Raw genomic sequence first — 25,120 nt, 5'->3', positions numbered from 1 at the left:
TAGATGTTAATTTGTACATTAACAACAATCTTTTTGCACATAATTTTGCAGACTTTTATTACTACTATAAGATTTTTCTATGTCAACTTGTATTTTTATACAACCCATTACTGGATGCTTACTGTTGTCTGTATAGATAAACCATAGTTTAACCATTATTAATGGCCATTAGGCTAATAGAGTACGTTTCTGAGCTAAATTCCTACAAGTGGAACTTTCAGTGTCAAAGAGCATGCAAATTTTACTCTAGAAGTGTCAAAATGTCAATGTAAGGGTATATTCCTATTACTGTGGGTTTTTCAAAATCAATTTTATTAGTCTCCCTTTCTCACTATTTTCTTTCAGGCCCAATATGTGTTGATTTCCCCTGAAGTAAGTACTGCCTGAAGAATGATGAAAGAAAAACTACCAAAAAAAGTCTTTCCTTATTTTAAGGTGAGATAAAATAATATGGCATATTTTACAGGCAAGCTCAAGGTTTGGGAGCTCTATGATCACTGTGAGGTCCAAGGAAAAGGTGAGTCCCAAGTATCAAGATTGCACTCCTTTGATATTTGTTGAAAGGCTGTTATTTGGGGATGATCTTGTTTTGTTTGTATTTCCTTAGAAAAGAGGAATATAAAAAGGAAAATAGCATCTCACATAACCCATTACTTTTTTTTTTTTTGAAGATTTATTTATTTGTGCATACAGAACTGGGGTACAGGCCAGAGGTGCAGGGGTAGTGAAAGGATTCACCAGAGACAGATTGGGGAGCAGAACAGGCAGATCGACGAAGTACACTGCTGAGGGGAGCAGTGGGCGAGTCAGGAGAGGTCTGCCATGCCATGTGGTCACCTCCGGGGCAGGCGGGGATCGAACTCATGCTGCAGTGGCTTTAGCTTCTTAGTGCTGTGCTTTAACCCGCTGCACCACCAGAGAGGGCCCTCTAATGGCTTTTTAATGGTATACTTACTCTTCTACTGTCTGGAACATACTTTATTTCCAATTTTTACAATTATAGGTAATACTACTGAGCATTCTTGCAGCTCTCTCTTTATATAACTGTACATATCTGCTAGATTAAGGCTTTATTTTAAAATATTCTGCTAAACCATGCCAGTTCCATTCATTAATCTTAGGATATACAGATTTTGGGCTAAGCTGAGAGATACAAAGTGGTATATGATTTACATGCTTGTAAAGTTAAATAGAATGCAAATCACTAAAAGATTAAATGCTAAAGAAAAGTGTGAATAGTAAGTACCATACATTGAGGTTTGTAAGCTGTGTTAAATATTGTGGACCCTGTTTTGGTTTATAAGAATTTCAGTGAAATTGCCTCCTATTGGTCACCAGTTTAAGTGGACAAGCCTGAGAGCAAACTTTCTGGGTTAACCACAAATAAAAAAGAATTTTAAGTTAATGTCAGGATTTTCAAAAGGTCTGGTCACAGAAATATTGTAAATTACCTTGCATTTGAAATTTTACTTATTTTTCAAAAATTAGATGTTATCAATGAATCAACCATTATTTATACCAACTGAGGAGAGTAATATAGATCATTAAAAAGTAACAAATTTTTTCTATAGAACATAGCAGTTGACCTTCCTAGTAGTAGTTTCCTCGAGTCAATATTAAAATTGTAATCAGGAGTGTTGGGAAAATGAAACAAAGGAAAACCAGATTAAATTAAACCAGAAAACTAAAGACAAAATAGAAGTAGCAAAACAATGGGACTAAATTTTCCAGTCAAAAGGCAGAATGTGGCTGGTTGGATCAGAAAACAAAACCCAAATTTTTGCTGGATCCAGGAGACCACAGAGGTCCAGAGATAAACATAGGCTTATTAGTAAATGGTCATAAAACAATCCAACCAGCAAACCAAACCCCAAAAGGTGGGAACAATACTTATTTCAGATAAAATAGAATTCCAGCTAAAAAAGGTAACAAGAGACAGGGATGGACACTACATACTGATTAAGAGTAATACGTCAGATGTTTCATAATAATCATCAAAACATAGACACCAAATGAAGAAGCATCAGATTATGTAAGATTATGTATCTAAAAGAAATAGGGGACTTCATCTTATATCAAAGGACAAATCAGGAAATTAACAAGGGAAAATTGATAAGACCAGATGGTCTTAACATTTAAGGATACTACCTCCAAAAACCGAATACATATTCTGAAGAGTGCATGGAACATTGTGAAGGACAGACATTTGGGGGCATAAAACAGACGGTAAATTCATGAATACTCAAATCATCATCATGTATCTTATCTGATCACAATATCAAACTAGAAATCCAAGCCAAAAAAATCTATGATATATGGAGAATGAATGAATAATTGGTGCATTAATGGGAAAATCAAACAAATTAAAAAAAAAAAGCCCAACACATCAATGATACAAAAAGCAGTTTCACTGAAAAAGCAAAGTAGACAAAGAAAAGGAAGTTATAAAAGACATTTCAGAAATAAGAGTATCATAAGACATTAATATGAATATATTTATGCCTACAAGCCTGGGAGAAATTGAATACCTTAAGAGACTAATGACAAACACAGAAATTGAAACTGTAATCAAAAGGCTTCCCCCAAAACAAACCCAGGATAATTGAGTTCTATGCAATTTTGAGCAAATAATACTTATCCTTCTCAAACTCTTGCAAAAAATTGAAGAGGAAATGCTCCCAACCAAATTATATGAGGCCAACATTATTCTGATATTCTGTGTCATGGATTGGAGGAATTAACATCGTTATGTTAAAATGTACATAATGTAGTGTACCAAAGTAATGTACACACAGTGCAGTCCCTAACAAAACTGATTCTATTAATAGCATTCTTTACAGAGATTTTTAAAAAGCATAAAATTTGGCAACACAGTGACCCTGATAGCAAACAATCCTGAGGAAGAGAGGTCTCTTGTCCCTGCCCCTGCCCCCTCAAACTACAGCAGAAAGTGACAGTAACCAAAATAGATTATATTGGAATAAAAACAGATCCGTGGAACAGAACTAAGAGTTCATGAATAGACACATGTGTATGATCAGCTACTTTATGACAAAGAAGCCAAAAGCATACACTGGAACAAAAGTCTCATCTATATGTGGTGTAGGAAAACTGGCCACATGAAAAGAAATGAAATTAGACCACTAACACCATACACAGAGGTTAACTGCAAATAGATTAGGGACTTGCAAGTGAGGCCTCAACTATGAAATACACACAGAAGCCAGAGGACATGCTCCTAAACCCTGGCCCAGAGACGTCCTTGGAACTTAACAGCAAGGCAGACAAAACCACAAAGAGAAAATGGGACTATCAATCTAAAAACTTCTGCACAGTGAAAAGAAATTGTCATTAAATGAGAAAGACAGCCTAGTAAATGGAAGACATTTGCAAATCATGTATCCTAAAAGGAAGTTAATTCCCAAAATATTTTGGAACTTAAAAAGCTGTTAAAAAATCACCGGAATGAAATGGGTAGAGAATGTGAAAAGACATTTCTCTAAAGACAAAGCCAGCAGGCATATGAAAATATTTTCACACCTCACTTACCAGCCTTGGTTCAGAGTATCTTTTGGTGGTTACTAAAATAAAATCCAACTTAAAGCTTATCGATTTGCCACCAATGAAAATGTTGAAAAATTTGTACCAGGCTTGGAAGGGAATTCCAAAGGCTGGATCTTAGCAGTAGGAAGTGGTGGAAACACACTGACAAAGGAGCCCTTCATGAAAACCATCACTATACCAGATAGGCCGCCTGGGGTACCACAACCAGGAAACCAGAATGAGCATGCTCTTTATTATCTGTGTCAGCGGGGACGCAGTGAACTTTCCTAGTTGTGGTTTCGGAACCTATTGAAAGGAGCAAGTGGCTTTAAACTAAAGAAAGAAAAGAGGTATTTTGGGAGTAGATTAACAGGGAATGGCCAGTATCTTACCTGTGACTGTATCTCCCGACTATACAGGATGCCGGGATTACAGCAGGAACTTCAGAGCTGTGATGAATGAATAATGAATTGTTTTGTGTCCTCCACAGAATCAAGTGGTCATTGGTGCTGGAAGGAGTTCTTTTGGAGCCCGCCTCTCAGGGGCCCTCCACATCTACAGCCTTGGCTCAGATTAAAGATTTCACTTCTCCTACCTAGCCCTCCCTCTCTCCTGCTACACCATCTCCAGGGTGGGAGGTTTGGTGGACAAAGTGGCATGAACCTTTGTAGATTCTTCTAGACAAAGATGAGGCTCCTGGGAGTGAAGACATACACAGCCAGGCTATCTGGGCAGATGATAAATTATGACTACATCAGAATTATGGCAAGTAGCAGACAGTGGTCATTCATGCCCTGTTGTATGCTGAATTTCTGCTTCCATATAATTCCTAGAAAGTCTTCTGTTTATCTCTTGGGAAAATCTCTACACACAATTCCTTCTTAAAGATGTCCTTTTAAAATTGGTGACTTTCTATAATCAAAATGAAATCGCATAAAGCAAGGTCAAACAGTAGAGAAACAGAATGAATGAAAAAGTATGGGGGTGTGAGGGATGACCTCAAAACTCCAAAATCATGTGTAAATGATATGGTTGCTTATGAATGAGAATTATTTTGAATGTTTCATATAGTGAAGGACAAATGTAAAAACTGCAGAACAAGTCACTTCAAGAGTGGCCTCTGTTGCATTAGAGGCCAAGTTGTGCCACCATAGCAAACACAAAGAGAAGAGATCTGGCCTGAGCTAAAGGCTACTCACTGCTAAGGAACCAAGAGGAGTGGAACAGGCTTGGCTTTACTTATTCCTGGGCTGGTTTTAATAGTGTAGTTTCACCTAGCAGGCCTGCAGGCATACTTAAGGAGTAGGAATACACCATGGAGTTTTAGTTTTACTACAAAGGTACAGGATTATCTGTAAATATAACTACTTTACTCTGTGTCAATAAGGAAGAACCTCTTCTGATACCAGTAAAAGGAAACCAAGAATAGGAGAAGAATAACACAGGGCAGGAGCCCTTATCAGTTTCCCGAAGAGGCAGAATAGATGGTCTAAGGAGTCCCGCTGAAGCATAAAGTTACATCAACTAGAAGTTAAAGTTGTGAGCATAAAGTGAGTCCACATAAGAAAAGAACGTGAATAGGCACACAGCTGGGCAGCTCCCCTGCTTCCTCCTGGCATTTCCATCTTTCTTAAAGAGATATGTGTTTGGCTTAGTTTGGATAACAATTACTGGCAACTCATTTCAGGAAGTATTTTTAATTAAAAGGAAGTCTGATTTTAAATTACAAGGAGTTAGATGTACTCATTTACTAGGTTTCTCAAGAAGTCTGGGTGAAGAACATATTGATGACAAGGCATTTCAGCCAGGAAATGTTTCTCTCTGTACTGAATCTTTTCTTTAGAAGAATGTGTACTTTGTCATTATTGTATCAGTTATCACATGATATAACCCATGTTTAAGCCATATCAGGAAGCAACCACCAGCTGGAGATTAAAATTACAAATCATAAGCAAGTTTTCATGTAGGACATTTAACTATACTAATTCCACATAGTGAGAAGTGATGTAAATAGTGCTCCCGCTAATGGAGGAAATCCTGTATAGCAGATAGGTGAGAACAAAAAAATATATATTACTATCAAATGTATTATTCAAGCAGATGGATTAAATTTTCATCCCAGTAAGTAAGAATTAACTGTAGTTCTAAAATGTTTGCTCTGAAATGTATAGTAGCAAAGATGGGGAGACCTTGTAGGGTTTTAAACTCTCATTAATACGAGTCTAAATTTATACGACAAAATTACTTTTATTTCAAGATAGCATATCACATTTACAGGCTTTCACTGTTTATTTATGTATATACGTTACAACTTTGAACTTTTCGATCGAAATTGTTTTATGTCGTTGCATAAGATCTAAGAGAATAAATACGATTTAAGTTTGGGAGTAACTGTTTCTGAAGTCCTTATCCCATGCATCGCCCATTCCACCATTCTGTAGCTATTACTGATGTAAATGAAAGTAAATCTTACATTTAAAGTGTGAGCTTAATGTTGCAATTCTAAGCAATGAACATGTGTACAACTTTTGGGGTAACTTACCGAAATAAATAGCTTTATGAGATTGCTTAACAGTTATTTAAAACAGTCTGAGTTCCTCAAGAATACAGCAAGTGCTAATAAGATCCTAAATGATGTCTATTCTGCATACTACTTAAGAGCTTTCCAAAAGCAAAGGCATACTGTTAAGAGAGACATATTTTGCATTTTCACATGCTAAAGAGAGGTTAAGATTACTTAATTAAGTTTGGTATTTATTCCATCACCTTACTTTCAAATAGTAGTTTATGTGCTTAGTTTATTCTTTCAACTTAAACTTTAAAACTACTCAACATTTTTTCTTTTTTTTGCATAGGTTGTTTTATTAAAGAGAACTTTAAGAAGTATCCTGAAATCACCAAAGCTGAGCTAGTTGAGTATGAAAGGTAGATCAAATCATATTTGATATAAGCACCTTCACAATTTTATAAGCCATTGGTAACTTCCCTTTATCAGACTTAATGAGGTAGTTGCATTTATTTTCCCTTTTACCAATAAAACAGACTTATCAAAAAAAAAGTTTATAAACAAAGTCATAACTCAAGGAAAAATGACCAGTATCCTATCTAAGCCCTGATTAGTTAAATCATTTTGCTCTCTGCTTTGAATTCCTCCTATGGTACAGTTAAGTATAGTTAATATTACTTGTTTATTTTACTAGTTTTGAGGAGTGCCAAAGAGTGCCCTATGAAATGTTAAGTATTATCGAGGATACTTTATCCCAGAAATCAAGCAGGTTTCTCATATCCCCATGGAGAAGCCAGGAACGTGCTCCTGACAGCAGCAAGGGCCCCTTGCGGCCCCTAGCCCAGCCCAGCCTGCCGTCCCATCCCGTCCATCCCAACTTCTCATCCCAACTTCTCGTCAATGACTTCCACAGCCACTGGCGCAATGAGGAAAACTTAACCTGTGACTTCATCTGTCTTTTTGAATTAGTTACTACACTGGCATTTTTATTTCTATTACCAGACCAGTTGGTAAACAGACCCTTCGGGAATGAACAAAACAGCTATAACACTAACGAAATGAATAAACTTTACTTCCAATGGCTTTGACAGTTAAGCAAAGAAAAAGTTTTAGGGGTGAGAAAGTAAAACCTGATTAACTAAAATTCATATAAATTCATATAGCTCTTGTTAAAATATTTTTATTCACCTAAAAAACAAACAAACAAAAAAAAGGCAACTATAAGTCAAGGATTAATTTAAAGCACAAACTTCCAGAGTTTATTTTAAGGTCAATATATATTTTGCTAGCTTTTTAGTGACCTGTGTGTGGAGTGTGAAGATTCACAAGAATATAGTTCCTTGTGGGAAAAGGGGGCTATTGTGATTTAAAAAGGTGGTTTTGTTAAATTTCCAGGCTTTTACTCAGCATTAAATTGAACTTTTCTTGATAGGTATAAATTAAAACTTAACTGTGTCAACACTTTACAAGTCTCATGTCTACAAAAACAGACTTTTAAGTTTATAGGAAATAGATTTTGGCCTTTTGAAACAAGCACTTTCTTTTCTCAGAATTCTGAGAAAGCAGTGAAGTTTGGTGACCGCCGTTATACTTTTTACTGGCAGATATTGTATTTTAAATATCAGTAATTTTTTTCAAGTCCCTGAATCTATAAAAGTCATAAGAACAAGAGGCTTCTCCTACGACCCCCATAAGAAATACCAGGTGCCACTGTGTTTTCCCTAACGGTTTGTTAGGACATTCCTGCTTGATCCGAATCCATCTGGCCTGAAACTGTGTTTCAATTCCATCCTTCTATCTGCCTTTTTAGGTAAAGACGCCATCTAAATAAAACAGAAAAACCAATTTTAGTTTGTTTCTCCTAAACAAAAAACCACTAGTAAATTGATACACTAATACTAAATGAGGGAAGGGCTGCATGTTCATTATCAGCATCCTAATGATAATTTATTTATTATTAAAATATTTATTCTAAGAGTATGAACTACAAATCGAAAGAAAAAATACAGGGATGCTTTTATTTTAATGAGAGTACTATATATGTGTCCTACATTCAAATTTGGTTATGACAAAATCTGTATCAAAAATACATCTCTCTAAACATAAAATATAATGCCTGTCACAGTGTTCAGCACAAAGTAAATTTAATTTCTTATTTATTGTACTAGTCACTGCTAAATAAGTAAATGCTAAATGTAAGTATTTTACACGTTATCTTATTTAATTCTCCCATTAACTCTTTGAACCAGGGGTCACTGACTTTACTGCCAGATGAGAAAACTGAAGAGACTTAGAGAAATTAAATAACTTGGTCAAGGCCACACAGCCTGTGACAGATTAAGCCAAATTGTGAGACTTTAGAGCCATGAGTAATATTGTCACTGTGCTGTGAACCAGACCCTTCATACCAGAGGAGGCAAAGGAGCTTCAAGCTGGCGTCCAAGGAATGACAGCAAACGCCTCCAGATTAGGCCACTTCCCATAAACATAATTCCTGTAATCAGCCAAAACACCCTATGGTCCTAAAAGAGAACACACAGTAAGTTTCAATCTCAAAAGGTTAGGTTCCTCAGAAATAAAGTTTCCTGAATTATGATTGCCCCAGAGTTGAAAAGAAGCCTTTTCCCTCCCAGGTGTCTCTCTCAGAAAGATCTAATAAGTGCCTTGATAGCACCCCGTGTCTGCTCCAGGCAGACTAGATCGTGATGACAGGTGTGGAGTCTCATTTGTACAAAATAGTTCCCTTGCAAATTTACCAGGTCAAGAATTCCAGACGGAATGTTTCAGTCTTCATCTGAAGATCATGAAAAATAAGGCAGGGATTCACAGTATCCTTCTAAGCTACATATTGTTGTTGTATAAGAAGTACAGAAAGACATCCATATTAAACACACATACTGTCAAGCTTACAAGAACACCCCTTTGATGAAAGCAAAACTAAGAGCAACTGCACATCTGACCAGACTTGAGCACTTATAGTTGTACATTTTTTCCCCAATATGGAAATCTTTTTTGTACTACTTAATGATAACACTATGCAGCTTATAAGGATACCATAATGAAAAATGTTACTTTGTGTTTATATGTATAAAGTTTAGTAGCTATAAACAGGGCATTCAACTTAATTTAAATTATTTTGCTTATAGCTATAGTTCCTAAACCGTGAACTCAGGTACTCTGGGTATTAGTGTCCCAGATTATTTTAACTTTTCAAGGGAAACACAGTATATCTGTGGAATACTGTGAAATTTACTACGTTTAGATTGTTCTGATTTGGTTACTTCATTAAGAAACTTAATGAACTGTAATTTAATAATAAAAAACTTTTGCTTTAGAGATATGAAAAAGTTACTAAAAAACATGAAAACAAGAAAGCATTTTCTTTACTGTCATTTTCAGAACTATATAATTTTTGCTATGCAGTACTTTTAGTTCATGTGTTCATGAACTAGTTCATGTGACAGATTCACAGAATATTTTAAAAAACTTTTCATGGAATATTTAATCTCCCACAAAGAGATAACCAATCTATAGCTATAGCATTAGTTTGCTATCATTGGTTTGCCTGTTACACAAGTGATGATAGCACTGATGGAAATTTATCTCATGTCAGGCAGAAATCGGCATCTTTTTTACATGAAAAAGATGATAGATGATAGAAAGATGATAGATTTAGAAAGACATGCTGACATGTGTTAACTGTTTTTGAGTGGGAAGCCCAGTGCTAGTTGTCTAAAAAGAGTCCCTAATTTGTTAAGGAAAAAATTAACACAGATTACAATTGTTCTTTGTTGTTGGTCAGAAGCTACCTATAAATCAAAAGTCTGGGAATACCAAAAATGTGCCAATTTAAGAGATAAGCAAGTGAGAGGCAAACCAGACTCAAAAGTCACATGTCATTAAAGTACACACACATTGTGGTATAAGACCTCTAGGAAGTTAATGGAAAGGATATGTCAGAGAGTTGGTGATCTAAAGCAACTTCTGCTTTGTGTGAGCCTTGTAGTATTACTGAAATCCCTACTTCTCAAATTTAGCATATCTATTTCACTTAGAAAAAAGATGCCAACACATCATGGTATGCTGCTAGAGGCTAGAAAAACACAAAAAGCGGATGTCAAAAGTACTCAATCCCAGTATGAAAAGGACAATCAAAACAAATGGTGATAGTATGAGGTTATAACACATTGACTAAAATAAGATCCCAACGTGGATCATAAATGCATAGATAACTGGGAGAGAAAGGAATGCTCTACTCTATAACTAGTAAGTGTAGTAAAAGAGAAAGTCAGCACTGAATAAACAATCACAGTAATATGTAAGTGGGGATCAATTAGAGGATGCCAAAACTAGAGGGTGAATATTTGAAAACAGTATTTTTACATGCCTCTTAAAGCGCCTCCCTATAAGACACCTATTTCAAAGAGAAAAAGTAATTTTATAGGAAAGCTGACAGACACCACCTTACTGAAGTGATCCAAGTTGGTCTCACCAGCAGAACAAACTGACATCATTTGTCTTCTTATGGAATTCAATGCAAAATGTAAAGTGCACAATGACAAAATGCCACAAGCTTATTAATAATGAAGATGTCACATAACTGGCCGCTAATTGTGAATGTTAGGGACATGAAAGACAAAGATTAAAGAACTAGTATACAGAAGCACTTTCAATCCAGACCAGACCTGCAAAGGATGGGAAACACCTGAGACTATGACTGTCAGACAACTACCAATTCCTGTACTGGACAACATTTGGTAGGAGACTAGCTACTTTTCCAGACTTTGAATCAATGGGAAGTGGGGGGTTACCACTGGCTCTGGAAAGGTTTCCCAGTGGAAGAGGGCAGCCCTTATCTGCAAGAGGTGAATTTATAGGAATTCAATGGATATTCGTACAATGGAGTATTATTCAATGATAAGAAGCAAAAAGTAGTGTTCATTATAATATGAAAAATCTTAAAGACATGACAATACATCAAAAAGACTTTAAGAAGTGCTAGACAGGATGTGAAGAAAGAAAAACCCTGATAAACTGCTGGTGGTAATGCAAACTGGAACAGCTATTTTGGAAAAATTGTATGAGTTTATCTTTAAAATCATGGAGTAGTCCTAATGAGATGCTATGGGTTGATCTAAGGCAACAGCCAAAGAGAGAGAGGGAGAACAGACCTGTTAGGTCAATTAGGACAAAGAATCCTGTGCCAGAATATGCCATAGGATATTCAGATTTGCTTCCAGAAATCTTGTATTTTTTCTGAAAAGACAAGTTTATGATGGCATGAAAGACTCCGAGAATTCCAAATCACATTCATATGAAAAGGCAGAAGAGTAAAATAGAAAGTTGAGCTTGGGTCAAATGCTAGTTCTGTGCCATTGGGCAAGTCACTTAAATTTTTTGAGTTTCGGTTTTCTCTACAAAGTAGGGTTAACAGTTCAGTTTTCAAAATTTCAAAATTACCTACTTTCAGATAATAAGCCAAATAAAGCATGCAAACTGCTAGGTCATCAATACCTGATGCAAAGGAATTGAAAGAATTTAAAATCCTTCATTAAGGATTTTTAAAAAAAGATTTATTTATTTATGCATACAGATCTGGGGTACAGGCCAGAGGTGCAGCGGCAGTGAGAGGATTCACCAGAGACAGAGTGGGAAGCAGAACAGGCCAACTGTTGAAGTACACTGCTGAGGGGAACAGTGGGCGGGTCAGGAGAGGTCACCTCCACGGCGGGGATCGAACTCATGCTGAAGTGGCTTTAGCTTCTCACTGCTGTGTTTTAACCCGCTGTGCCACCAGGGAGGACTCTCATTAAGAGTTTTATGCCTCACAATGTAATACACTGCTTCATAGTGTAAGGTCTAATAATATCGCTTGACTTTTCAATGACTTACGCATTTATTTTACTTCATTAGGGGAGTAATTTCCTTTTTAAAATCTAGTAACAATTTACCTTCAAAATATTAACAAATAACTTTTGGATTATTGCGATAATATAGCCTCACCTCTTCAAGGGAAGACTGCAAATTCATTCCAAAGGCCACTCCCATTAGACCAAAGAGCGAAAGAGAGAAGGTTCCCATGGTCAGCTGTAGGTTCAACCTCATCATCACATTACGGTGGCTGGAGAAGAGAAGAGAACACGAACTTTCAGATCAGAAGTGCCTATGACCTATACAGTAAATTCACTAAATTTTCTATTAAAGACCTGATGGATTATATCTTAAACAAAAAAAGATATACTTCCATATAATTCTAGGTGATAATGATGGTATAAATCCTTTCTCAAATCATGATTCCTTAAAAGTTATATTGCTTACTAGTAATACATGAAGAAATTATTATTTTGTGTAATGCATGAAGAAATTATTATTTTGTGTAATGCTGTCTTACCTGTCCAGATTGATGAATATTATACTCTGTGAATCATCAATCAGTACCCTCAGCTCCCGAGCTGCATTGGAGAGATCGTCAGCTAATCGGTAGTAGTTTTCCAACAGCAGCTCCATCTCTTCTGCATGGTCAATCCCAGCACTGCTCTTTTCACTTCATTGAAGACAGTTAGCATAATTAACATAACCTTAATATGTGCAACATACTTTCAGCAGTAAAAATTTGTAGGTATTATTTCGTAAGTAATATTCAGATACTAGGACAGAACTAATTCGTAGGTAATATTCAGGTATCAAAAGAAAAAACTAGTTGCTGCTGCTCCTACTACTGTGACTCAGGCCAGTCTACGTGCGGCATTGTGAACTGATCCTAAAGGTGCCACAGGAAGGTCCAGGGTACAAATTCCATCCCTATATAGTCTAGTCATCATAACCTGTGCCCTCAATCCAAGGGATGTTTATGCAAATAAATGCTACCAGTTACAGGAAAATCCATATGTGTGAATGCAATGACATAATGCAAATCCATAGTAAATTCACTAATCCTCAAGCCACTGAGATAAAATAAAACTAAACACTGAAAATTAATATAAAGAGCATTTCCTTTTCAAGGTAAATGTATGTTATTTTCATATATGAGAAATGCTTTTGAATGATGCCAATACCTACTTTGTTCCCTTTTACTTGTATCCTCAACCCCAACCAGGAAGTTCAGTGAAAATGAAGTACACTATAAAAGATACTTATATCATGAAGTGTATTAGAACGATCAGTGAACCTAGTAAACAAAGCAATTGAGTTATTAGTTTGTGCTACTACATTTATTGTAAGACTGAAAGTAAGATACCTGTTCAGCACAGAAATAGTAAGTAAACCAAGTGGGAATGCAGTATGTTTATATTCACATTCTAGAAAAATATCATGTTCTTTATGCAAAATCTTCCTGAAGAAAGCAGAAGATTGATCCTAAGCATAATTACAAACTTACAAGACTTGCGGGTCACTCCATTTTGTTAGACAAAGCTCTTCCAGCAACTCTTCTTCATCTAAGATTTCCAAAATCGACTCTTTGAAGATTTTAATATCTGTTTCTAATTCTGATAGACTGTAAGAGCAGTTGTATAGAAATGATCAACAACATAAACTAAAAAAAACATTTCACTGTAAGAAACAGTTCCTTTTTAGGGTGCCTTATCAAGAAGATGCACTTATATTCATGGTAAAAAGATCTGTAAAAAATATTTTCAAATTTACCAACCCTATTAAGAATCAGGTACTCAATGGCATTGGTTTCATCCTATATTATTTATCTCAGAAACAGATCACTGACTTTTTTTTGAGTTTTGGTTACGAAATTTATGGCAGTAGTGATAAAAGGGCTGATAAAAACACCCCAACATTTTTGGACAAAGAACTACTGCCTGAGGAACTTTAAACTCTTGAAAGAATTTTGGAGTTTATAATTCCTGAAAGCATGTTTATTCAACTTATGATACAAACTAATTAAAATATTCTTAAATTCTAAAATGCATTATACTAAATTTGAAGAAATACTAAATTCAACTGGACTTGAATTTAGACCTGCTATTGACCAGGTGCATAAATTTAGGCAAGTTACTTAAACTTGAGGACAATACTAACTGCTAAGCAGGACTGCCTGAGATAAACTCAAAAAGGTGTAGAAGCCTGACAGAGCATTTCAGGTAAAACAGCTCCCCATGAACATTCAGTGAACATAACAGGACTTCTCAGTGTTAGTAAGTCCTGTTCGGCTTAGCTTCCCACATTAGCTGCCTTCCCACTGAGAAAGCACCATGAGCTTATCATCACCATAGCAAATGAGGTGGCAGTTTTTAAATGACCAAGCTGGTAAGAATCACACTAGTTTTGTATTTGTATTCAAGTGAAACACTTCACAGTTAAGACTACCGAAAGAGAAGTTTAAGATACTTACCTTTTGCCATTCTGCAGTAAGACATGTAGTTTGCTTTTGTCTACAGAAGAATGTTTGGGATCCACTAAAGCTTCCAATGTCTCAAGGACCAGTGGCTGCAAAATGCTAAGTTTCCCCTGAAGAGTGCTGATCTAGATAACAACATGACCTTTCATAAGAATTAAAACAAATCTTTTTAGAATACTTAGGGTCAGTGAATCCTCTGATTAAATACAGAAATCTATAGCAGTTAGGAAAGTTCATTTCAGAACATGGGCACTGTTGGAATGCCTATTCCAGATGATTCAAGAACTATTATGTCTCCTAAAAATAATCATGCATAATGTCATTAAAAGGCTTGAATCTTATTGACAGGATTAGTTTATTGACAGGATTAGTTTATTGACAGGTTTGAATCTTATTAACAGGAATTTAACCCTCATAAATGTCTCCTTTCTATAAGAGATATGGGGAGTTGATTAAAATATGTCATCCAATAGTTACAACACAAACTTTACATTTGGTAGATCTTTTATAAGTGGAGTATAATTGAAAATTCTTATGAACAAAATTTTTGAAAAATAATATAGCTGGGAATTTAAAAATCGTATATACACACATACGTATCTTGAGACTTCAGATGTGATTCGTATAGGTGTAGCTTACAAGGCTCCTGTCAAGTTAGCTAAGAGCATGAGACTTGATCAGGGGGCAATGGCACACATCCCTAGGTGTGACCAGAATGCCTGCGGGGATGGTGACTGGTATGCTTTGTGCCCCAGGCACTGATCAGTGGAACCACCTTGTTAATCAGATTAGAGCCATGGGTGGGAGCTGGGATTGTATCTTCTGACTTATCCTCCCCAAAGTCCTAAGTCCAGTGCTCAATTTGACCCACCCTTTTCTGTCAATAAAAAAGACTGGGTATCCTGTACCCTACAGCCTGTTCCATGACTCCTATTTCTTTTCTTTATCACTGTGGTTATTTCTCATGCAACAGGTCAGGTCATAAAGTTTAAGAAGTAAGTATTTCTCCAAACAGAGCTCTTAAAAGATATTTTATGTTTTTGTTTGAGGGAAGGGATGCTTAGGGAAAGATGGTAACAATATCAATTTATCTTCCTACTAGTAAGACTTTAAAACCAGACTAAATTCAAGAAATGAAACAAAAACATACCCGATATTGCAGGAGTGCTTCTATAGCTCTAAACTCAAAAGGTAAAGAGTATGTAACAAGCTGACCCTCTCCAGCCAGCTGTGAAGGGAGTTCTCGAAATAGCCAATGTTCTAAATTTAAATTACGATAATCTAATATCAGAAGACACTCAGGAGTTATCACAGCTTTCAAATACTGTAAAAACAAAAAAAGGGAAGAAATAAGCAAATTGTAGAGCTATAGGGTATTCTATTGTATTAATCTGGATTAAGCCTGCCTAAAGAAAACTACTGTTCATTTGGTTTTTAAAAAAAATAGATAAACTTTTTTAAAGAAAGGAAGCCTAAAACCCTGAATAACTACTACTCTTAAGAAATGGAAAAACAAAACAAAAAAACCCACTATAATATGAGACTTCCAAGATTATTATGAGAAAAACAGAGAATAAAGGAAACAAATGTATTGCGTAGATGTGTAGAAAAGATTTAATCACAAATAGTCTGGTTCAAAATAGCATCAAAACAGCAAGCTGATTTGAAATTAAAAAGATGAAACACAGCTTTAGTGCTCAATTTAGAACACTGTGAAATTAGAAGTTATTCTAAATTCAGACCAACTTTAAACAGAATGAAAATTGCAGCCAGAACATCCACAACATAAAATAGTGCAGTTACGCCTGTTGAGCATGTATGTAAATGATCGCTGTAAAATAAGTTCTCCTCACATGTTATGTTACAAAATGCCCTGTTTTACAACTATTTTTTACTACAATGTTAGTTTTAACTTACATATTAGTCAGGACAGGAAGTATCTTTTATAAAATTGTAGTAGGAAAACAAGAAATGAATCCTTTACCTCCATTCTTATGATGATCCTGTTGTTTCTTGTTGTGATACTCATTAAATGCTGAAACCTGAGATCTCTGGCTTGCAGGCCTAACTCTTGATATAAGTCAGTCTTCTTCTTTTCTATAAAAGAAATGTTCTCAATAAAAATTTGGCTTAATCAATACAATGTTCAGATTTTTACATCAGAGCACCTTTGCTGCCATCTTCAAGATACTTTTCTGTTACTACTAGAGAAAAAAAAAACCTAAAATGAATCCTTTCAATGTCCAGTTTTACCTCAAAAACATACCCAGGCTAAAGGCAATCATACTTATTCTTTTCTCCTCTTATCTATACTTTGTAAAATTCTATTTTGTACTTAAAAAATACTGCTATACACAGGCCGCCCTGGCATAAGGGGGCTAAGTCTCAGCCACTATGAAGCTATCTGCAGCCACTGCAGCACGAGTTGGATCCCTGGCCAGGGAGGTGACCCACATGGCACAGCAGACTTCTGTTTTGCCCGCTGCTCCTCTCAGCAGTGTATTTTAGTACATCCACCTGTTCTGCTCCCCACTCAGTCTCTGGTGAATCCTTTTATCCACTGCTCCTCTGGAGTATAGTGAATAAATAAAAATCTTTTAAAAATACTGCTATATACCATTAGGACTTCCAGCATCAATTTCTAGCTCTAACTACAGGTCATACTTTTAAAAAAGGACACATACATACATTTTCTGTTTTTCTTTATAATACCTATGTTACCATCTTCAGTATTTTAAATTTGTGAAAGGTAAGTTCAATTTTCTTCTTGCAGTATTACAAAATGAGAATGTAAAGTCAGTTCTTTCATTAGATTTTCCTACGTCCAGACTAAATTTGTTACTTTAAGAGAACACATACCAGGAAATTCAAGAAATATTAGTTTTATATGTACTTAGTGAGTCAAGTCACACCTCTGACAGATTCGCAAATAAAATAATGCTTTGCAGGAGACAATGAACAAAACAAATACATCCAAATATTCTAATAGGATCTCAGCAACAGGATCATGGGGCTGTAAGTATATGGAGATCTGATGATAAATCTGAGGCTGGTCAGTAATGCCTGTTTCATTTTATGAATCCAGATCAGCTCTCACTGGCAGAGTTCCACCTGACTGCTGCCGAAAGCTATGCCCTCCTGTCTTCTAGCCCCTGCGGTCACTGCAATGTCAGAGAATTGTCATTCTACTTAAACATGGTACAGGAGGTGATCAATGTGAAGACGAGGGCAGTCAAAGAGAGGCAAAGAAGAGAAAGGGAAGAACCTGTGCTACAGCCACAAAACAGCCTCTGCTCTCCAAAATATACTGTGTACCATTCTTGCAGTATGTAAGTGGCTCCTATCAGAAACAGACTGTTTCCATTAGGACTGATCAGTGGTGAAGATCTCTTCCAACATATCCATACATGCTTTTTGAGTTCCTTCAGATTAACTCATTCGGTGATTAAATGAGAAGTGATTTGGAAGAAAATGAAAGGTACTCACCAAAAGAAGTAACATTTCCCCCTTCATCAAATTTTGTCTAAAGAAAGGTAAACAAAAACAAAATATTATTTCCTCCCAAATTAGTATACAATATGGTATTATGTACTACATGGCATTCTCTCTCAGTGAAATATAGCTATACACCATAACTCCCCGAAAAAGGGTCAATTCAGTTATGAGAAAAAAAATCCTTTGCCTAATGCTAGAACAAAATGGTCTTGTCTTCCTATCTTGGTTCTCCTGGAAGTATGATAAAGGCTTATCAGTTGTGTTACTAGGCTATACACTTAAGGTAAAAATGCCCACTGGCCCCCTGCACTGGACTGGGAAGACTATAAATGAATTACAGGCACTTGGTGGGAAGTCAGCTCTGCATTTTTTTCTGAATGCTGTGGCTTTTGTGATTGGCGATATTCCTTAAGGGGGCCCTGGATACGCCTTTGAGAGTTCTAAGAGATAGTGGCGTGGAAGGGTAAGGGGATGCACATCCAATTGAGAAATAGTCTCCTTGCACCTGAGAGGTCCCAGCAGCAAGTCACCCCAAGGGCTTCTGAAGCGGAAACATCTGACACAGCATTTCCTATCCTTTCTCCTGCTGAACAGAGTAGGACCAGGGTGGCTAGTCTTGTGAATCTAAGGCTTGAGGCTATGAAGTCTGCCTGGTGGGTGCTACAGAAGCAATCAGATGCATAAAAGGGCCTCTTTTGGTAGTCTGGAGAGGACAGAAATGTAGTGATTTTCTATAAAGTGGAAGGAAGATTTTTCTGTTATTTCTGTCCATAGATAAGTATAAACATGTCAAATAATAATGAATCACTATGTGCTGGGTCCACATAACTACTATTATATATGTATTTTCAGAAAGACACACTCTAAGATACATTTGTAGGTACAAATCATGGGTTATTACCACAGAAATATATGCCTTCTATTAGTAATAGTAAAATCTCGCTATAAACTTTAGCTTGCCTCTCCTGAACAAGAACAGATCAATACTAATATGTAAAGGATACCGCAGAACATCAGTGTAAACAGGAAATTTATTTCAAAGGAAGCTTTCTTTTGCATGATAATCTAGCTTTCCTCCAATGTTATCTGTGACAGAAAATCTGAAAAGAAAGTAATCACCAAAACTTCAAATTTTAGAAAAAACTATGCTAATAGTATTTTATTATCTTTCTTTTTCTAGACATTTTCTTAACATACTGAGGTTACAACTACTTTTCATACTCCTCTTTACTTTCAACTTAAAAATATACACAGATTTTTAAATCATGTCATTTATATTTCATTTTTTAATGGAATTTCTCTCTGAGTAAAAATTAAGATTATACAAATTGACTTTTAAATGTCTGCTTTATAATGCAACTTGTGTTACACAGAAAGAGAGCTGATATCTGATATTCTAAATTTAGCATTTCAAACAGCATCTGCTGATTTCCTTAAGTATCCTGGTGGACTAAGTTTTCACCTATAACATCAAATTTTGTACGTCTGTTTAACTACAATGGCCAACTCTTCTAGAATACCAAATAATGCTGCTAACTTTTACATCTAAGTCCGGGATTATCTTGGCTGATGTACTTTATAAAGGAAGGTTATGTTAATATGTCTTCAATATATATGATGCTAATATATACTGAATGCTTACCATACATGAGGCATTATTTTAAGGGATACACACACACACATAGACAAATATATACATGGGTCAATTTAAACTTTACAACAACCCTATAAGGTGAGAACTATTATCCTGAGTCTAAGGAAAAGTAAGGCACAGGGATATTACTATAATTTGTCAAGATAATGGTAGAGGCAGGGCTGAGATATGATTTTAGGAACTCTGGCTTATAGGAAGCACACTTAAAAAAATTTTCTCCACTGGTTATTTTTTCTTTTATAATGAGGTGAAACTGGTTGACAACACTGTGTACGACTTAGAGGTATAGGATCACATCTTTTGGGTAGATGTTACCCACACACCCACCACCAAGGCACCCATAATCCTCCTACCATATTTAACTGTACCCTCTCCCCTCTTTGTTCTCTCCCTTCTCCTTCCCCCCAGTAGTCTTAATTGTACAGCATACGTGTGAATGAATCTTTTTTAAGAAATTAAAAACCTACAAAAATGTTGTAAAAAATTATCACACCTTTTGGCAAGTTACTCTTTCTTGAAACTTCACTGTATTGACCTGATTTCTTTCTTTAAATGTATGTCATATTGTTCTTACTATCTTATTTATTCATCTTTGTGAAGCATCTCAAAAAAGTGCCAGAAGTTATGACCCTTCAAAGCACACATAACGTATTATCCTGCATACATTATGCACAGCACAGATTCAAGCACCTTCATAGCTTATAGCTAGCTTTCAAAGAATTCCAAACTAAATCAAGTTGAGTATTCAAGTAGGAAAATCTAACTGTGCAGTATTAAAAGTTCTGCTGTAGTATTAAAAGATGAGCTTTGTTAGCAAAATTTCAACAAGAGCGCTGGATCTCCACTCACTGTCTCAGCACAACACAAAGACAACATGGTTTATAATGAGTCATTATAAAACAAAAAATGAGTACTATCATGGCTGACAGTCCAACTTAGTTAACTCAGTAAGTCTGAAGTAATTTCTGTAAGTTAAGAATATACCATACTCACCACAGTAAACACTGGGGCTACGCTGGCTAAAGTGGCTTGAGAGATATCAGAAGTTCTAAACCGGTATATTTCACCTAAAGAAAGAAGTAAATTCTCTATGGTCATACAATTGGTTTTCATGTATAGCTAAGAGACAACTTTAATAACATGGCCTAAAGACAATTTTATTATGTTTTGAGCATTTTCCCTGGAAGGAAAAATGTAATTTTATTTGTTAGGTTTGGAGGTAATGTTTTAAAAACAATGGCTTAGGTGAGGTACTAGCCTAATTTATGGGCTCCAATCAACCCTTTTCCTTTTCATTATTGGTATTTCAGTTGTGTGAACAACTGAAGCATTAAAGAGGATATCCATTCTTTTTGCCTAATTTAAAAATATTCATGTAAGTTAAGCATAGATCCTAAGTACCACCTAACCTTCAAGCATCAAAATTATTTGAGCTATAAATTATGAGACCTAAATTTTACTTTACTATTACCTTCTTTTACACAATGAGCTTTATAATGAGTATTTATGAAAAAACCCAGAGCTGGAATGCAGACCCCAATAAACTAGACATTTAAAAACATGTCTAAGTGATTAGACTGAGTTGTAATAGATCTGAAGTATAATCACGTAAATTTAATGGCAAAAGGACATAGCTGAAAACACTGAAAAAGAGGAAAGAGTGTGTAAAAATACCACCAACTATTTTATGCCTCCAAAGTAATCCTGTTGACGTCCTAGGATATGGAGATGTATTCTCATTTCTGAAGTTACTCCTTCCCATGACATCCATCTAATGTCTCATACAATATGTTACCAGGTGAGGTTTGTTTCCCTTTCACAAAATACAAATTATGTTGTAAGAGATTGTTGAATAAAGCTAAAAGCCAGAGCTATCAATTAGTATTTGCTAATCAGTCATAAGTATAGTGTTACCAGGATGGAGAATCTTCAACCTAAACACATTAGACGTGTTGAACTGGATTATTAATGGGAACAATTGCGAAAGGAACCCAATTTGGAAAAGTTTCTCCAGTGAATATAGGGAAGACGCTGGTGATGGTGAACTACTTTAGGTGGAGGGATATCTGGAGAAACTGTAATCCCTGCAACAGATAGGAAGCCGTAAACCTAAATTAATACAGTAACTATAACTGGAAGGGGGGTGGTAGGGAGGTAGGGGAAGAAGAGTAGAAGTGAAAAGTTAATTTGAGGACAGTGCAGTATCTTTGAGAAGCCATATATTTTAATCCCTTGTTTATGAGCAATAATGGTAGCACTCCACTGTCACACTTGTGAAAATACCAACCCATCATCACGCTTTATCATTTATTAAAAAAATAACTTGGATTCCTTTTCTTCTTCCCCCTTTCCTACTGCGACCTCTCTGGTTTTTTAGGTACACAACATTTGAAAAGAAAAAGATCAGATCCGTCTCAGACCTGAAGTCTCTGTCTCCGTCTCACTCCAGGGCGCATTCTCGCAACCCCACACCTGAGCAAAGGCGCAAACGTGCAAGTATATCCACGAGGAAGAGACAGAAGACCGAGAGGAGAAATGCAAACAAATTTCAGATCGATATGATAAAATTGCTGATGGACAAACCTGATCTTGACTTCAGGATTACCGAAAAGACTAAGGGGAAACACTAGCTGGAGTTTAAAAACAAAAACAAAAACCTTACAAGGGCACCTAAAATTTTAGGCGTAGACAAGAGATCTGGGCGTGTGGGTCTGAGCAGGGCACAGAGCGGTCACGTCGCAAGCTGGCGGGAGCGACACCCGAGCAAGCCGACAGACTCCTGGGCAGACTCCTGGGCGCCCAGGCGCGGACGGGATCGGTGTCCGAGGACCGCGGGACGGGGAGGTCGCTACCTGCCATGCGGATCCGGTGGGGCCCACATCGCGGAGCGGCCCGGTTCCTTCCCAGAAGTCCGGCCGCGCGGCCGCGGGCGTCCACAGCACGAGTCACAGGGGTCAGGCTCAAGGCCAGAGCACACAGGGTGCGCCGGGGCAGCCGCGCCGCAAGAGGCAGAGATCGGGTCAGTCTCCGCAGGCAGACCATGGCGCTGGAGAGAAGAGAAGGCTGCTGCAAGACCCCAGTACTTCATGCCGGACGGTGGCGATCAGCCGGCACTACGCGACCCGGCCCGGGCGCCCCAGGTGCTACAGCTGCGTACAGGGCATGCGCGAGACGCGCTGCGCGTGCGTATTCTTTCTGCGCATGCTCAGAAGGCGTCGGTAGGTGCTCTGGCTGTCGCTGGCCAATCGGAATTTGTGTCCTATACCTGCGGCCTTTACTTATAAGATGTGGAGGGGACGGGGCGTGTTTATCTTCCCTACATGAATTGCCCCAGAGAATTTCGACCCTAGCAACCTGGGAATGGGCAGGCCAACACCTAAAGCTATCGACTGGTTCCATTGCCTGGTAATCATTAAATATGAAAAATATCACATGTGGGCATAAGGCTTTGCCGTATCTGGAAAAATTTTGATAAATAGGATAAAATTTGCAATTCGGAGTAAGGGAGTTATTTCTAGTCTCAACTACATTGACGTTTTAATGTAGCAGAGATACACTTAATGGAATAATGTGGTAAACTTTTGCTAGTGAAGACTGAGGAGAAAATGTTCGAGATTTATGTATTTCATATTTGAACAAATGTAAGAGTATCATTTTCAAGCTATCATTATTTTATGTACTACCAAGAAAGAAAGAAAAAAAGCTTGTACAGTGTACTTCCTAGTTATAACATTGTTATACAGTGTACTTCCTAGTTATAACATTGTTATACAGTGTACTTCCTAGTTATAACATTGTTAGACTCATTTCAGTTTCAGTTTTTAAATTGTAAACTACAAACAGGGCCCTCCCTGGTGGTGCAAGAGGCTCCAGTGCAGAACTGTGAAGCTAACCCAACTACTGCAGCATGAGTTCTAGCCCCGGTAAGGGAGGTGACCATCATGGTAAAGCAGACCTTTCCTGTCTTGCCTTCAACCCCACACCTGAGCAACGCCTGCTCCCCTCAGCAGTGTATTATGGTCAATCTGCTTGTTCTGCTCCCCACTCTCTCTGGTGAATCTTCTCAGCCCCCTCCATGCCTCTGGCCTGCAATCCAGTTCTTGAACGCATAAATAAATAAATCTTTAAAAAAAATTGTAAACTAAAAACAATTAAAAGTTTTCTCTTTTCTCTGTTTCAACTAAAGGGGTCAAGTTAAAGAGCCAAGGCAGAGCTGACCTGGCCTTGAGAAGATACTGCATCAGCAACAACAAAAAGTTGTCTCACAGTATATCAGTATTCTCAAAGGAAAGACTTCAAAGTTTATGGCCTTGCTAAAACTCTGTGTCCAGACTCTAAGGCCCAAAAGGGATAAGGTAAATTTTAACTGCATTTCTTGTTTTCCTCAATACTTAGACAACAACAAATAGATAAAGTGATCAGATGGAGTCTGAGTGAAAGTGGACTCTATTCCCATGTATGCTAAGTCTTAAAAATAATCAGCTCAAGGTAATCTTTATGCTAAAGAGGCATATTTCCGGGTGAAAAATTATGCTCTCCATCTTTTTAGCTCCACAACATGTTAATTATGTGACCCCAACCTCATACTCTGGATTCTGTTCTCACCCAGAATTGTTTAATTGATCATAGCCTCCTTAGCGTTTCATGGCCATGATGAGTATAGCCTCCCATCAGAACCTTTCTGACTGTTCTTTTCTACCCCAATAGGATGTTGTAATATGAAACCACTATGACTAGTTCTCAGAACACTAGGACTCATGGGGTGTAATTAGAGAAGCCACTTTATTTCTGTCCCTTTAATTCTGCTGAGTGGGGCTAGTCCTGCCTCTTGAAAACTTGAGCTGATTCCATGACTTATGTTCACTCTGTCCTCAATCCAGTCATTTAAGAGTTTCACTGTATGAGCTAATTTCTACCCAGTAATTTGCAGTGTCCGACTCAATTTACTAACCACTTCAACCTTCATTTAAAGGCAAGGTTTGAACCCTCTCCCCTTGTTGAGTTTGGAGGCCACTGGGAAATTTTGGAGTGAATAGAGTATCTCTCCCTACCAGTTCACCTAGCTTTTCTCACTCCATGGTAACTGTTGCTGACTCTGCAGGGGGTGTGAGGCAAAGTAAGATGAACCAAAAGTTCTCATTGGAAGATAGTATCATGTTGTCTCCAGGCAGTGCAGATTTTCAAACTGACATGCTGAGTTTTGCTGACCTCAGACAGAAGCATCAGTTCCTCCAACCACAAATGGGATCTGTTTAGAGACAAAACAACAGAAGGGAGGGCAGATTAGGGAGTGTATTTATGGCAAGACCTACAGGCACTCCACCAAATCAAAGGCTAATAACTATAAACTTTCTCTTGTGTTCCACTGAAGGGGGAAGGAGCAGGAGATTCTAGACATGTTGAGTCCTGTCCTGTAGTTTGCTGATTTACCCTTGTGAGGATAATTTAGTCTCCCTGCCTCGTCTAAACTTAGTTCTAAATATTAGCGTTTTACTTGAGTTTCCCTTTTTCAGTGGCATGCAGTGAGTTTCCCCACGAAGGAGAGACTTATGATTATATCCAAAATGGCAGG

The 25,120-nt window shown here is 37.1% G+C and overlaps 2 protein-coding genes and 1 long non-coding RNA gene across 4 annotated transcripts in view; 2 read left to right on the top strand and 1 right to left on the bottom strand.

The window, feature by feature from the left end:
- GPLD1 (glycosylphosphatidylinositol specific phospholipase D1) overlaps nucleotides 1–4,145 on the top strand; it is a 44,740-nt gene extending 40,595 nt beyond the window's left edge. For both annotated transcript variants that reach the window (XM_004693318.2, XM_012732952.1), the window contains exons 23-25: nucleotides 346–372; nucleotides 467–517; nucleotides 4,034–4,145. In XM_004693318.2, the coding sequence (XP_004693375.1) occupies nucleotides 346–372; nucleotides 467–517; nucleotides 4,034–4,120 (165 nt within the window). In that variant the 3' untranslated portion in view covers nucleotides 4,121–4,145. The remainder of the gene's footprint in view (nucleotides 1–345; nucleotides 373–466; nucleotides 518–4,033) is intronic.
- Nucleotide 4,146: 1 nt separating this feature from the next.
- On the bottom strand, nucleotides 4,147–22,696 carry MRS2 (MRS2 magnesium transporter). The gene is made up of 11 exons (XM_004693317.2): nucleotides 22,401–22,696; nucleotides 20,542–20,615; nucleotides 17,886–17,922; nucleotides 16,384–16,496; nucleotides 15,550–15,723; nucleotides 14,394–14,524; nucleotides 13,428–13,544; nucleotides 12,441–12,593; nucleotides 12,053–12,170; nucleotides 8,458–8,571; nucleotides 4,147–7,872 (listed from the first exon to the last, which is right to left on the bottom strand). The coding sequence occupies exons 1-11, from the start codon at nucleotides 22,588–22,590 to the stop codon at nucleotides 7,771–7,773; spliced, it is 1,323 nt and encodes a 440-aa protein (XP_004693374.1). The 5' UTR covers nucleotides 22,591–22,696; the 3' UTR covers nucleotides 4,147–7,770.
- Nucleotides 22,697–23,434: 738 nt separating this feature from the next.
- LOC105854400 overlaps nucleotides 23,435–25,120 on the top strand; it is a 2,008-nt gene continuing 322 nt past the window's right edge. The window contains exons 1-2 of the long non-coding RNA XR_001146082.1: nucleotides 23,435–23,471; nucleotides 23,735–23,903. This is a non-coding gene — a long non-coding RNA (uncharacterized LOC105854400). The remainder of the gene's footprint in view (nucleotides 23,472–23,734; nucleotides 23,904–25,120) is intronic.

This window comes from Condylura cristata, unplaced genomic scaffold (assembly GCF_000260355.1).
Source record: "Condylura cristata isolate star-nosed mole 26May11 unplaced genomic scaffold, ConCri1.0 scaffold00037, whole genome shotgun sequence".
In the NCBI taxonomy this organism is placed as follows: Eukaryota; Metazoa; Chordata; class Mammalia; order Eulipotyphla; family Talpidae; genus Condylura; species Condylura cristata.
Note: the sequence above shows the minus strand (reverse complement) of the source record. Positions and strands in the feature narration are given on the sequence as shown.

What these genes read in the sequence shown, in the direction of transcription:
- MRS2 (XM_004693317.2), bottom strand. Translation starts at nt 22,590, where the DNA reads ATGGTCTGCCTGCGGAGACTGACCCGATCTCTGCCTCTTGCGGCGCGG. An exon ending in TAGCCCCAGTGTTTACTGTG is followed by an intron (nt 17,923 to 20,541) that starts GTGAGTATGGTA and finishes ACCTTTCTTTAG; the next exon opens with ACAAAATTTGATGAAGGGGG. An exon ending in ATATTCATCAATCTGGACAG is followed by an intron (nt 12,171 to 12,440) that starts GTAAGACAGCAT and finishes TCTCTTCTCCAG; the next exon opens with CCACCGTAATGTGATGATGA.